This window comes from Penaeus vannamei, chromosome 18 (genome assembly GCF_042767895.1).
Source record: "Penaeus vannamei isolate JL-2024 chromosome 18, ASM4276789v1, whole genome shotgun sequence".
NCBI classification, from domain to species: Eukaryota; Metazoa; Arthropoda; class Malacostraca; order Decapoda; family Penaeidae; genus Penaeus; species Penaeus vannamei.
In genome coordinates this window covers 2,552,632-2,567,631 of record NC_091566.1, presented here as the reverse complement: position 1 = coordinate 2,567,631, position 15,000 = coordinate 2,552,632, and the positions used below count along the sequence as shown (strand labels likewise).

Genomic DNA, 15,000 nt, shown 5'->3' with positions numbered 1-15,000 from the left:
AGTAAGCAAAAAGTACAAAATAATCTATGTTAATGAATTTTGGGAATGGTCAGTAGTGTATGTTGTGTTTGATAGACCTTATTATTTTTATTTTATTATGTATATAACTGAAATGCTAATCAATATAATTGTGTGCTAGAGGTATGAAAATGTGAAAAATGGGAATGTGCTAGGTATATGCAGATTGGTTGTTATGGCAAATGGATGATATATAATGAAAGTTTAGGATTACTGTTCTCAGTATTTTCTTTACATGACTCATATGATGACGATCATATACTTAATATAATTAGAATTATAGAAGTCTCATGTATATGATATAATAAATGCCTTCTCTTATTCCAGTTGGTGTTACAGTCACGGGACAACAATGCATTGTCCATGTCGGTGCTAGCCTTTGTAGCCATGATCTATCCACTGGAATACATGTTCCCTATCATTCCACTTCTGCCGACTTGTATGAGCTGCTCTGAACAACTTCTTCTAGCACCCACTCCCTTCATTATTGGCATCCCTGCCTCTTTTCTCCTATACAAAAAGCACTTTGGGTAAGTGGATATTTTATGATACAGTCATGGACAAGCCATTGGTTTATAAGACTTTTAATGACCAGTCCTGAATATAGTTTATAAAGACATTTTAACTAGTAATATATATATATTTATTGTGTAATGAGGAATTTAGATTACTTGGTTAGGCAGTTGGCACTGGTATAGCATAATAAAACTTTATTTACACTTGTACATTCAAAAAATGCTGAAAGTTTAGATGATGAAAAACTGAATGTAAATAAAGTATTTACTGAAATACAGCACATTAACATAAGTGCCAAGTTATTGATACAGGTAGCCTAACATAATTCTGCCTGAAATAGATATCAAGCCATTAGTTTTGAGAAAATAGCTTTTTTATTTGCAATCATTTACTTTAAGGAGGTACCCTTTTTCTACATGAAGATACTGCTTTTCTTACTACAGCTTGCCAGATGATGTATGGTTGATTGACCTGGATGCCAATAAAATAACAGCACCTCCACAGTGTGATGACATTCCTCCTCTGCCAGAACCTGAATGCACCATACTGAAGAACCACCTTAAACAAGTAAGAATACTTGTATTATAAAATTATGATTGCTAGTTAAGTAAATTATTATTTTTTTTACTAATGCACATTTTGTATGTTTTTTATGTCTCACTTGTTACAGCTTTTTTGCAAGAGCATCAAATGGTGTATGGTGTCAGGCAAAATCTTGATTATAATGTATAAGGATTTAAAGAATATTGCAGAAGGCTTCATTTGCCTCACAACTGCTGACGTAGAAATATAAATTCATGTACTTGTTAATCATATTTCATTGAACTACAAAACAGATAGTTTTATTTCTACAGATGATAATGTATATATGAATGAGTAGTTAAAGCAAGTCAAAGAGTTCTAGCACAATCATAAGACTATAAAGTGATTGAAAAGCTGCAGCCTTCTTCTTCTTATGTAGTTGCTGGCTTTAAATCATGGCTTGGCTTAACATGAGATTTTCTCATGATGTCTAGGTTTGATTTCTTCAATTTCATTGTGGGTGTTTAGGGTTTCTTTGTTAAATGTTTTTGATGTGATAACTGCTTCATGTCATTTCCTGTAGATGTGCTCTATTATGGTTCTGCAGCAATGACAACCTTTATTTTCTTTTTATTAAAGGAAATATTATTTCATATGATAATGTTTTGTAAGTACAAATCTTCTTTTGAACTTTATATCCACATTTATGAGAGAAATACTCAAAGCCTATGCTTCAAACAGTATTAGAACAAAGATTGATACAAAAGAATGGAAGAAATATGTCATTAAGGTAACGCTTATACAACATTTTAATTTCTGCAAGACAATACACAAATATTGTCTGAAAGTAATTAGAAATTCCTCTCATTGGTAATAAAACTTAATTGTGTGAGCTCTGAATAAAAGAAGAAAAAGTAGCTTGTGCTAACCTTTATCGTTAGCTCTTTTTATGGAATATGCTGACACTTGACCCGTTGATGAGTGCACCTGCGTGTGATACAGGATATACTTTTTTTTGTCCTCTGCAACTTGTGTGTTTTACGTTTATAAATTTTCCTCTTGTTTGTTGCATCATCACATTTGAAAAAATCTATTTCTTCAACAAAGACATGCATTTACAAAAAAGATACGTGTATGAACATAGCCACACACACACACACACATACACACACACACACACACACACACACACACACACACACACACACACACACACACACACACACACACACACACACACACACACACACACACACACACACACACACACACACACACACACACACACACACACACACACACACACACACACACACTTCCTCTCCCTTCCCTTCCCTTCCCTTCCTTTCTCTCTCTCTCTCTCTCTCTCTCTCTCTCTCTCTCTCTCTCTCTCTCTCTCTCTCTCTCTCTCTCTCTCTCTCTCTCTCTCTCTCTCTCTCTCTCTCTCTCTCTCTCTCTCTCTCTCTCTCTCTCTCTCTCTCTCTCTCTCTCTCTCTCTCTCTCTCTCTCTCTCTCATTCTCTTTCTAATTTTCTCTCATTCTTTCTTGTTCTCTCTCGCTGTCTCTCTTTCTCAAACATATATGCACACATATGTATGCAGTTGTCAATCATATGATATCCTTTTTGTTTTTGTTTTATTTAGTTCAGAAGTAGGAGGAATTCCCTTCAGTAGAATTTTCTTTACTATAATAATCCTTTTCCCTTGCTATATTTAGTGGGAGATGGGATCTCTTTAAAATTAATCCTGCAAATAAATTTGCATTATTGGAAAGTTTTGGAATAACCAACTTAGAAGTGATATTATTAAAGAAAGTGGACCATATGACTGGAAAATATTTTAGTTAACTCAGTACATATGACTTATTGGTGAACTCAAATTTGAAGTTTAAGCACACTTTATATCCTGATACCTATATGAGACATATTATTACAGACTATTTGAAAAGTACATGGTCACAAAATGGTAAAACTTTGAATAACACTTCACAGACAGATAATCTTTTCTCAAAAGGCTTTCTAACATTTTAAATACAGTCATCATAGAAGAATTATATGCCCCTTTTATTGATTTGAATGGTATGAAATGGAGACTTTCCATCTGAGTGACTGTAGCTGATGGATCTGGTATGAATGAAATACTGAAAAATCTTCATAGTTCCATGTAAATATTTGATTAATTGATTGTTCAGAGGATCTAACAAAGGAAAGGTCAGTTGGTTATAAGCATTCATATTATCATAAGATGGATACTTCTTAGATATATCCATTTTTTTCTTATGAAATGGAACACATACTGTGCAAAGATGACTGTAACATATATGAGTCTCTTGCTTTAATTGTGAACATATAGCAAAGGCTTATTATCATTCTTGATTAATAGTGAAAGGGGAATATGACTTTCATTATGAAATCCTCTACTAAAAAGTCAAGCTATGCATATAGTTACGTTTAGTCAATTCCAAGAGTGTACTTGAAGGTGTGTGATGAGTGTATACTTCTCTTTCTTATGCCCTCCTCTCAGATCCATGGCCTGTACGAATCAAACTGGTATTCCAAATTTCACCAACTAACAATTGAAGCTGGGGTAGGATGACTTCCATTTCTTGTTTTCTGCTCCTTCTGTTTTTTTAATACACAGCATTTGATCTGTCAGCTATCCTATATAAAAATGCCGTTTAATTTATGAAGGTCTAAATCTCCTTTTTATTTTGATACATTTTGTCTGGATATGGTTTTGAGTCATGTTCCAGTTGTGTATCTCCTTTGTATGCCTAATCCAGTTAAGGCATATTCTGCTCTATTTCTCCACTTTTTACCACCCACTTTATGTGGTTCTATTTTGTATGACAGAGCAGAATAATTATTGTTTGTGTCAACAGAGGAAGTATTTTTGTGTGGTTATATTGCCAAAGTAGATGTGTATTCCCTTCTTACTTCTACCATCCATGTGTCCTCATACTGGTGGGATTGAATATAATTCCTTTATTTCAATATTATTGTTAATGATACTAAACAGAAGCCAATGTACAGCATAATTTGATTTGGATCTGTAGATTATTCGTACAATACTTTACCAGTAGGAGTACACATACATAATAATCTGCCAAAACAACATTAGTTGTAGTATACTGTAACAGGCCTTTCATATTTAATAAGATATTGCATCAGTATTTTCTAGACAGTAGAGGTATTTAGAAATGATCTTTAATGGTCCATGGACAGTATGATTTTATTTTATATTTGATAATTGGCTACATGTCTTGAGATTGTGAACAGGTATATTACCAGTCAAAATGATCTAGAAGGAGACACAAGTGGCTTATGGACAATACAACACAGATACAAATACACAGAGAAAGACAGACACAGACAAAGACACACACAGACACACACACACACACACACACACACACACACACACACACACACACACACACACACACACACACACACACACACACACACACACACACACACACACACACACACACACACACACACACACACATGCAGGAGCATATACTTATGTACATGAAATTAGAATAGTATGCAGAAAATTATGTAATTTGTCTTGAGACAAGATCACTGCTAAATTTAGAATTAGGCAAGCTGGGCAGTTTCTGAGGGCTTCTACAACCCTAGAAAAAAATCAAGGTAAAAATGAACTCATGAGGGATAGCTGTTAAAACTTTTATTCATATCACATTCTCAATTTTATATCATCAGTTGATATCCTTGGCTAGAGTGGGTACCACTGCTTAAAGCTGCCCAGGGCCTCCATATGTCATGCATATGTACACAGTTTCCATGTGCTCATAAAAATTCAGGTTCTCTAGTCTGTCAATACAGAAAGGATTCATTATTCTCTCAATGTTTTTTTTTCATATGTTCGTATAACTCTAGAATATTTATGCAAGTGGCAATTTACATATCTTGAATGATAAAAGAAAAATATTGAAACTAAAGGAAATGCTTTATCTATTGTTCATACACTTAATCTCTTGTGTTGAGATTCTTGGTCTGTGTGGCGAACAAAGTCCATCTTCCATTGGTGTTTTGATAATGTTTCTTTATGAGTGTTTTTGCAGATTACTGTTACCCCATGTGGTATGTCAGTATATTCTTTTTAGTACAAGTATTCCTATTAATTAAAATAATTATTAAAGCTTATTAAACACAGATGATATATACAATTTTTATTGCAGAAACTCTATTTACATTTTATGAGATTCATGTAACTCATTTCTAATCCCTGTGATATCCAGTACAGTGATTTCAGACTATATCCACATTGACTGCAGTTCTCTGATTCAACAGTGTAACCTAAGGGCACTGTAACCTGTTCCCCAATGAGCATAACATAGTCAGCAGTTTTGGCAGCAAACAAGTTCCTCTCTTATTCTATGCTGTTATAGGATTTACCATGTGTTTAGAACCTCCTGTGCCATGTTCTAATGCGCGTGACTCTTTTTGGCTCTCTTGGGTGATGAAATTTCATCATATATTTGCTTGCCATTAATTCCATTATGTAGCCATATTTAATTTGTTTCATATAGAGACAATAGATTGTTATGGAATTATCAACATTATAACTGTATATGAACTTTGGTTTATTATCATTGAAAAAGCAATTATGATACAGAATTAAATGTGAATAAAAAGAACATTTTTTTATGTGCTTTGATTTTTTTTTTTGAGATTTTTATTATATGTAATAATACTGAATTTTTAGAACTCAAGCAAATATTCAGTGCCTGTGCTTTCTTGCTGAGTGTAAATGATCCTTTATACATTAATGCATAAGCAGAATGATGATTATTTAGAGTCCAGATAATACACAGATAGTAAAAGTAAATTCCACTTGTCATAAAATATTTCTCTGATTAAGTCAGGACCACATGCATGTAAACCTCATTTTCTGAACATGAAACATATTCCTCTCAATACTATATACCTAGTTAGGGTTCACAAATGCTGTTCACTATTCTGTACTTTTTGATGGATTTTCAAGATATTTTTACTGGAAGATGTGTGCATGGCTGAAACTTTGATACCAGTGTGGTAACAGATTTTGTACAAGAATATAAATTTGATTATTCTGGTGTAGCTTTCTTGGCTTCTTTTGTACTAGGTTTCTAAAAATTGTTGACAATTGCATGTCATACAAAAATATCCAAGGGTGTTTTAAGGTGTTTTACCCCCCAGACTATCTAAGACTGATAGTAGTGTGAAAAATTGTGCAGATCCCTTTGATCAAGAATGTGCCAGTTGCCTTGAATTCATGAGTGTGCATTTATTGCATGTGCACACTGCTTGGAAATTCCTCTGGTACTGTACTTAGCACGGTTTATCTTTATCTTTTGATGTTTTTTGTGTTATTAAATGGTAATGTAGATTTTATAAGTGCAATATTAAAAGTGAAATGAGTACATGTTATCTTGATGCAATACTCAATCATAAATTCCTGTTTATGAATTAACAGGGTTTGCATTTCCTATAGTCAAGCATATGGTCCAAGTTCTATTCAAAGGATTTATACAGATAAAAATAAATTGGAATTGTAATTCATCAAACTTTAGAAGTTAAAAAAAAAAAAAGATATAGTTCTCAAGACAATGATTTTTTGTGTGATTTCTCAGCCCACACTCCTACAACCCCAGTTGCCTCTTGTTTTTTCTTATTTCATTATATGTCTCTTATTTCCCTTCTCCTTCTCCTCTTCAATATTTCCACGCTGCCACAGGCGTTAAAGTCTATGGATGAGGTTTGTGATTTGTGGTTGTGACCTGCTGTAAAAGAGTTGTTTTGGTCTTTCAGAATTTTAACTTGTCTTGCTGCATTACTAAAAGATTATTGTTTGGAATATTTTCTTGTGATGAGAATGCTTTTATTTTACATATTTAAGTGCTGATTGAAGCTGAATAGGTTAATGTGACAACAATTCTATACCTATACTTTTCCAGTTTGTCCCAAGCAATAATCTTTAATTATCTTCACAAATTAGAAAATCTTTTGATTGTAATCACATATTATATATGGTAATTAGAAGAAATTGACTGATCAATGCATGTTATCTTACAACTGCATTCATCAACAATTTTCATATCCTCATCAATTGGTGTAAAACATATATTGAATAAAAGGCTTGTTCATATGGCATCCAGTTTCTTGTAATCTTACATCTATTTACCCAAGACAGGAATAATTGCTTGGTCAGTTCTATGTTTATATTACATATCCCATGATTATAATTACTTTATCATGCTACATTAAAAGCTATACATATTGACCTCCCCCAAAATTGATAAAAAGTGTGTGCCAAGATGCACTGGCCTTGTCAATTGTCAAGTGGCAGATAAACACCAAACAAGCACGAAGTTGATACTGTTGCTTTATATCTATTTTAAATTTTGTTAAAAAGACAATCAGTAATAACATTTGTTATTAAATACAAAATGCCAAACATTTAGCAAACTTCAATTGTGTACAGGTAGGGGCACCTAGATAGTGGATTTCAAGTAGTATAAACGACATCTAAAGTAGATATCAGTGTACTTTATGGTGATGACATTTTAGTTGTAGGGTCCACTTGTAGTGCAGTGTTATATATCATCCACAGTTTTAAAATCAGCTTGATACAGAACCTGCTAGTAAAAATCATGTGTGATTGCGAGTAATTTGGTTTGGATGTAGGTGTGTGTGGATGTCTTTACTTGTGTGCAGGTGAATGTAGTTGTTGCTATGGTTGTCTGTGTGCTAGTTTAAATGCTTATATGTATCTGTGTTTGAATAAGTGTGTGCATGCTTATGGGTCTCTAAGCATGTGTGTATGTGTGTGTATGTGTATGTGTGTGTTTGTGTGTGTGTGTGTGTGTGTGTGTGTGTGTGTGTGTGTGTGTGTGTGTGTGTGTGTGTGTGTGTGTGTGTGTGTGTGTGTGTGTGTGTGTGTGTGTATGTATATGTATGTGTATGTGTGTGTGTTTGTGTGTTTGTGTGTTTGTGTGTGTGTGTGTGTGTGTGTGTGTGTGTGTGTGTGTGTGTGTGTGTGTGTGTGTGTGTGTGTGTGTGTGTGTGTGAATTTTTGCACATGCATGTATGTGTGCATGTGTACATGCATGTGTGTGTGTGTATGTGTGAATTTGTGCACATGCTTGTATGTGTACATGTGTACATGCATGTGTGTGTGTTTGTGTGTGTGTGTGTGTGTGTGTGTGTGTGTGTGTGTGTGTGTGTGTGTGTGTGTGTGTGTGTGTGTGTGTGTGTGTGTGTGTGTGTGTGTGTGTGTGTGTGTGTGTGTGCATGGGCATGTGTGTGTGCATGTTGGTGCTAGTGTGTGCTGGTGTGTGTGCGTGTGGGTGTGGTTGTGGATATGGGTGTATGTCTGTGTGTGGGTGGTGTGTGTATGTGTGAATTCACATGTTTATGTCTTTGTGTGACAGAATTAATTATTCTGAGGGCTTAGGTGTAGATTTATCTTGAAACCCAGTTCTGGTGCACTGTTAAAATCTTATTTTAAATGAAAAAGTAATTTGCATGAATGCATGGCCATGAGATATATTATTAAAATGTTAGCCACCACATCTTTTTGGACATGGGAGTAAAGACATCAATCTCTTTAAATTGAAGTTACTGAATGAAGTGTGGATTTTATTAAATTATTTATGGACAAAGATCAGTCATTTATGTATGATCAGGAGAATAAGTTTTTTTTTTCTTTTGCATTGAATACTTAAATTTTCTTGAATGAATATATATATATTTTGCTAAGTTAATGATATAATTCTTTTATCTTTTTTATTTTTTATCTATTACAGGATAATGGGGTTATGGATTTAATAATGATTTTATGCATGTGTTACTGAAATTTACTGGAAGAATATAAATCTTATGTAACAACTTGTTTAAGTAATTCTAGTTCAGTGCAAATCAATGGATGGTTTAATTAGCTCTGATAACTTTTGTGTCCTTGCTCATTTTTCAGGCCTTAGCAAGCATGTCACCTCAGCCACCTCCTCGCAGCCTGGAGGACATACATAAAGACAAGGGGCACCATCATCATTCCCAAAGTGGAAACTATAACCTCTTTATCTATGGTTGGTGTTATGTTGATATATAACATATTGAGGATCAGTTGATGTTTAGTATGGAATTCCAGTTAGTATGGTAATATTTGTTATATTAATGTTTTACATACATGCTGCAGAATATGGTAAACCTTCTCCAGAAACCATTAAATTCAAAACAATTTCTTCCAGGTAATGATGTGGATTCAGTGGATATTGCAACCCGTGTTGCTATGGTTCGCTTTTTCAACTCGCAGAATATCCTAGCCAATTTCACAGAACACACACGTACACTTCGTCTTTACCCACGTCCAGTGGTGGCGTTTCAGATAAACTCTTTCCTAAGATCAAGACCACGAGCAACACCATTCCTTAATCTGTTTGCTCGTACACAGGTGGGTTATGCATCTAGGAAGAGTTTTTTCATATATATGTATATATATATTTATATGAATATCTGTATCTATATCTATATCTATATATCTATCTGTCTATCTATATATATATTGATATATGTGTATATATATATATATATATATATATATATATATATATATATATATATATATATATATAAGTATATCTATATCTGTTTATATATCTATATACATCTTTATATATACATATATTTACATCTGTTATATATATAGTTATATTTATATAAATATATAGGAACAGCTTTTTTATGCAGTAAGTGTCGTATATTTATAGAAATGTGTATTTATAGAAATGTGGAAATATTTTGGAGAGCTGAATTTTCAAATGGATTTTTTTTCTTTTACCAGGCAGTGGAATTTCTCGCAGAATGGGCTCTTACCCCATCCAATATGGCATTTCTAAGGGTAAACACAGGCGTATGTGACCCAGCACTCATTGGTGATAAAAGTAAATGGTATGCCCATACTCTGGAGCCAATGACATTTAAGGTTTGGCAGGAAGGCAGCTCCCTTGGTACTACACTTAGAGCTGGCACACAGATTGAAAATCCACCTACAGGTAAGATGGTTTTTAGGCTTTGATTTTATTATCATTCTGTGAAAGTAATATCTGTTGTTTTACATCTGTTCTAAATATTGACTGCTGGTTGTTCATTTGGTTACTATCAGTTTACTAAAAGATAAAAGATACTCTTCTGTCATAGCTAATTAACCTATTTTCTGTTATAGTGAAGAATATATTGTTCTTTAAGCATCAGTTTTCTCAATTTTTTAAGAGCAGGGAAGAAGGATGAGGATTGAAATGTAACGCCTTTATCACAAAAAGTGCATTTTTATTTTTTAGATGAGAGTGGAAGTGATTCTGAAGGTGGTGAGAGTACCAGTAGTTCATATTCATCACTTAGTGACTTTGTATCAGAGATGCAAGTGTCAGATCTGTCTCCAGGTAATAATTCTAAGAGATGCTGTATTTTGTCCCTCTGTATGTGCATGCATGATTTTGTATGTATTCATATGCATGGCATATTCCTATTCATAAAGAAAATCTTGTCAAATTTGGGCCATTTGAAATATGTTTTTTTTTTTTACATAACTTTGTTGTAGTATCCATTTTTATTTTGTGTATATACAGGTTGTGGAGCAGCAACGGAAAAGGAAAAAGCCACATTGTCTTCAGGACTGGACCCAAGATCAGTGTTCAATCCACCTTTCTGTCTCCAATTACCTGGTGCAGCTTCTTCAGATTCAGGTAAATTGGTGAATAGTTAAAAAAAATATGATTACAAAGAAAAAGTGAGAGTGAAAGAACTTAATGAGAATAGAATGATTAGGAATCTGTCAAGCTGAATGATGGTGACAGGGAGAGATAACTGACTAAAAAAATTAATAGACCCAGACCATAATCATACAAAAATTAACTCCTACAATGAGGATGATATGACCATCACATAATGAAAAAATTATGGCTTGAGGAGTGGGTGATGTGAACATGCCATCGGAGATAAATTTGGCTGAGGGCAGGGGTGGTGCGAACTTGCTGTCATGAGAATTTTGGTTGAAGGCCAAGGTGCATAAAGTTCTTTAAGGATGATTACACTCATTTGGCATTTAGGAAGGATTTTTTGCATTATTTTGATTGGTAAACTAGTATGGAATATATTATCTGTGAATGAGAACTGGAAGAGTGCTGGCTCCAGGGAGGATGCTATTTCTATGCTCAGGATCTTTTTCTTGTTCACTGTGATTGGTAGTGCAGATCATATTACAGAAAATTGAATAACAATAATGATTAAAAAACAAAACCCAAAACACAAACTATTATTTTCTGTTATTATTTTGCACTGAATTAGAGACTACCTAGAGAGATATGAAGACTTTGAAAGGGAAACAGTCTATTACCATCTGGATAAAGCAAATCAGATGGCAGATATAGGCACTGTAAAATGGCAAAACAGCTAAAAAAGCTTTTTCAGAAAAAGAGAAAATAACATTGCACCTACCTGGCTTACAAGCTGCACTCAAGTAAGCCTAATGCCCATATTTTGGGCCATGTGTGGGTGGTGAAGGATCTGGATCCAGTGGGTTTAGTTGGTATATGCATATGTGTAGTTTATATCTAATTTTGATAAATCCATGTACTTGTAAAAATGAAAAAGGAATGCTAATATATTTATTGATTTTAATCAAACAGCACTGAGCCACCCAGGATCCATGTCTACATCCTCTTCTCGGTCATCGTTATCCTCTGCTGACCAGAGAGATGATGATGATGATGAAGAGACTGGTGAGGGTGTGATGAAACTGGAAGATGCTGATAAACTCATTGCAGCTACACCAACGCTACATCCTCTTCCTCTGCGGACAGAAGCATTGGTAAGCTAGATTTGATAATATATTCTGTGGTTATAGTATCTTTTTGTTGTTGTTGTAATCATGTAATTCTAAATAGGTTGTTAAAAACTGAAATGTATATGTTCCATATTAAGTTTTTAATTATGATTTTAAACAGATGATGGTTTTTATAAAAGTTATTTTAATACCAGATATTATAATGTTATCCATACATTTTTATATTGTTATTTGGAGCATGTACTATGATGTATGTTCTTTTTGATAAATTTTGTCATATTTTATTGTTTGCTATGCCATGATTATGATGTTTTAGTAATCCTTGACATTAATGTATGTTTAAGAAAACCTAATGAACAAGCTCATATAAATATTGTTTTGTGGTTATTATAAGGGTATTCCGAAAGCAGTACCTATTTTAAATAGATATGAAGCACCTATTTATTTTTCATCTGCATTCCATGAACTATTTTTCCACATAGGTATTTAAGCATTTAAAATACTATGTGGCAAGATTTTGGATTCTTCTGTTATAAACATCTGCAGCCAGCTCATTCAGAAAGTGGCTGTTTAATACAAACAGGTATTGTGCATCAGTGAAGCAATTGTAACAGGATATTCAAAATCAATGGAGGGGCATATGGTCTTGAAATGATCATGCTCCTTGACAAAGTGCAGCCTCATATTGCTTGAAAAGGAAAGCAAGTCCTTCACAGCATCAGATGGGAATTTTTTAACCATCCACCCTACAGCTTGGACCTGGCTCCTTCAGACTTTTGCCTTTTCTTAAATCTAAATGACTTTTTGGAAAGAAAATTCTTTGTACAAGAAGAGTTGTATTTGATAGACCTGGTAACAGATGTTTATGATGAGGGGATCCAGAAATGTCATACAGTATGAAAGTGTCTAAATGTCCAGGCTGACAATTTTTTTCAACGTTATATATACATATATAACCAAGTTTCATATCATTTGAATAATAGATAATGAAGTTGTATTAAAAAATGAGTTTTTAAGAAATCACAAAATTTTATATTTCACACTTTATCCATTAACCAAAAAAATAGCACATATACTCTATAGCAATACCTAAAGCCTTGTCTAGACAGATTTTAGAATTTCCTGCTAGTTTAGTGGGAATTTATTTTTTCTAAATGTTCAGTCTTATGAATTTAAGATATGATATATGGAAGATATGACATATGGACTTCTATTATCTGAATGAAAATATCCTCTATCCAGAAAATTGGAAATTTATGCAGCTTTCAGATGATTTAAACCCCATTAGAATTGTCCAAGCAGTTATGGAGAAATAGAAAAAAAATGTTCACAAAGATATAGTTTTGATAGTTTTGAGATATCAGGCTCCAAAGTTCAGGATATTTTTCTCTCAATTTTGTTTTGTTTTGTTTTGCTTTTTTAGAATTCTTATCTCTGCATCAATCTTAATGCATTCTATGGCATTCACATGATATTCTGAAGTGTAGCTGGTACCTGGTCCCCCCCTTTTGCAAAGTACTAATGGGAATAACTGCACATGATTGTAGAAGTACTGTGTCACCACAGTTTTCGCAGTCTTGGCTGTCAGCTAATGAAGTAGAGTTGCCAGCTAGCTACCAGAGAATACCAAAATAAATCAGATGCACTGACGCGACAAAGTAAACATCGGAGTGGGAGGCGGGGGTCAGAGATTTAGTCATAACTCCTTTATTTTTATGTATTTAGCAGAAATATTATGTCATTATTGCCAAAGCCTACTAGATTACAGGAGAATTTTTTTCAAATTTTCAAGTACTTTTAAAAATATTTGTCAAAAATTCAGCATGACAGCTGAAAGATGAGGATGAAAGGAAAGATGGACATTTCTACCTAAGAGTTGAAGTAATCTGTAGTGTACATAAACATTTCTAATACAGATAGTTAGTGCATATTTTAAGTTTTGTATTCAATTTAAATGTCTCCAGTTCTTTCTAATTTCTTCTGTGTAACCATTTCAGGAGAAAAATGATGAAGTATTCACCCCAGAAAGTGATTCAGCAACCACCACCCCGAAGACAGTTGTGAGCAACAACCAGTCACCACTCCCTCATGTAAGCCCCACGCCCTCCGTCAGTAGTGATGCTTCCATAGCAACCTCCTCCTCAGAGCGCGACAGGCCCACCACTCCAAGACCTAGGACATTTTCCAAGGGGGTAGGTGGAGGAGGAGTGTTTGCCTTTGGATGGATCCTTGTGTCAGTTACCTAAGCAAAGAAGTTATGAATATCATTATTAGATTCAGTATTACTGGGACAAGACAGGCTAACCCATAGTGCCTTTTAGTTTGTAAGAGACTTGTATAAGGGAGTTGTAATGTAGTATACTCCTTTTTGCTTAAATGGCATATAGTCTCCAGCTTTTAATATTCATTTTGAATAGGATGTTACTCTTTCCTATTCATATATTGCATGTAAATAGCTTCCATTTCATTACCTAGAAAGGTTTGTAGTAAACTAGGGCTTGCAACTATGTATTGTTATTACTAATACTTGCTGGAAACTCTCCCTTGCGTGCTTCAGGCTAGCCCAACACCTCAGAAGCAGAGTTCCTTCAGCAGCATGTTGGCTCGTGCATCTAGTCTTGGTTCAGGGAGTTCAGGTGGAGGACCCACTAGACAAGGGTCACAGAACTCATTGTTGGATCAGTTTACTTCTTCAGCCAAGGAACTTATCAAAGAGAGGCAGAGCTCACAAGAGGGATCATTTCTTTCACAAGTAGACAAGGTATGGTAATCAAAGCTAAAATGATAAATGATATTTTTACTGATATCACACTCACCCATTTTTCAAGGATCAATCAATCATCTACAGTTCCTCACAATTCCAAGGGAAACGCCACAAGTCTGGAGGTGATAACATTTAACTAGCAATACTTGTATAGTATGCCGTATTCCGAGAGTATAGAGCTCAGTCTCTAACAATGACTGTGATTGGTTGAAATAATTTTACAAATATCTATATCAGGAGAGAAATCTGTTAGAGGAATTGATGGAAAAAATAACAAAACTTGATAAAAAGATTGACTTGCATTGGCAACAGCTAGCTTAAAAAAATAAA

The 15,000-nt window shown here is 34.1% G+C and overlaps 1 protein-coding gene across 23 annotated transcripts in view; it reads left to right on the top strand.

Moving 5' to 3' along the window:
• The window catches only part of LOC113813973 (MAP kinase-activating death domain protein), a 121,406-nt gene that overhangs the window by 27,739 nt on the left and 78,667 nt on the right, over positions 1-15,000 (top strand). For 18 of the 23 annotated variants that reach the window (XM_070132684.1, XM_070132689.1, XM_070132682.1 and 15 more), the window contains exons 10-20: positions 346-548; positions 978-1,101; positions 6,801-6,821; positions 9,039-9,150; positions 9,313-9,515; positions 9,906-10,116; positions 10,402-10,503; positions 10,690-10,806; positions 11,749-11,930; positions 13,904-14,098; positions 14,464-14,667. In XM_070132684.1, coding sequence (XP_069988785.1) covers positions 346-548; positions 978-1,101; positions 6,801-6,821; positions 9,039-9,150; positions 9,313-9,515; positions 9,906-10,116; positions 10,402-10,503; positions 10,690-10,806; positions 11,749-11,930; positions 13,904-14,098; positions 14,464-14,667 — 1,674 coding nt within the window. Of the gene's footprint in view, positions 1-345; positions 549-977; positions 1,102-6,800; positions 6,822-9,038; positions 9,151-9,312; positions 9,520-9,905; positions 10,117-10,401; positions 10,504-10,689; positions 10,807-11,748; positions 11,931-13,903; positions 14,099-14,463; positions 14,668-15,000 lie in introns of all 23 variants that reach the window. The other 5 variants (XM_070132700.1, XM_070132703.1, XM_070132690.1 and 2 more) reach the window with 4 other exon arrangements.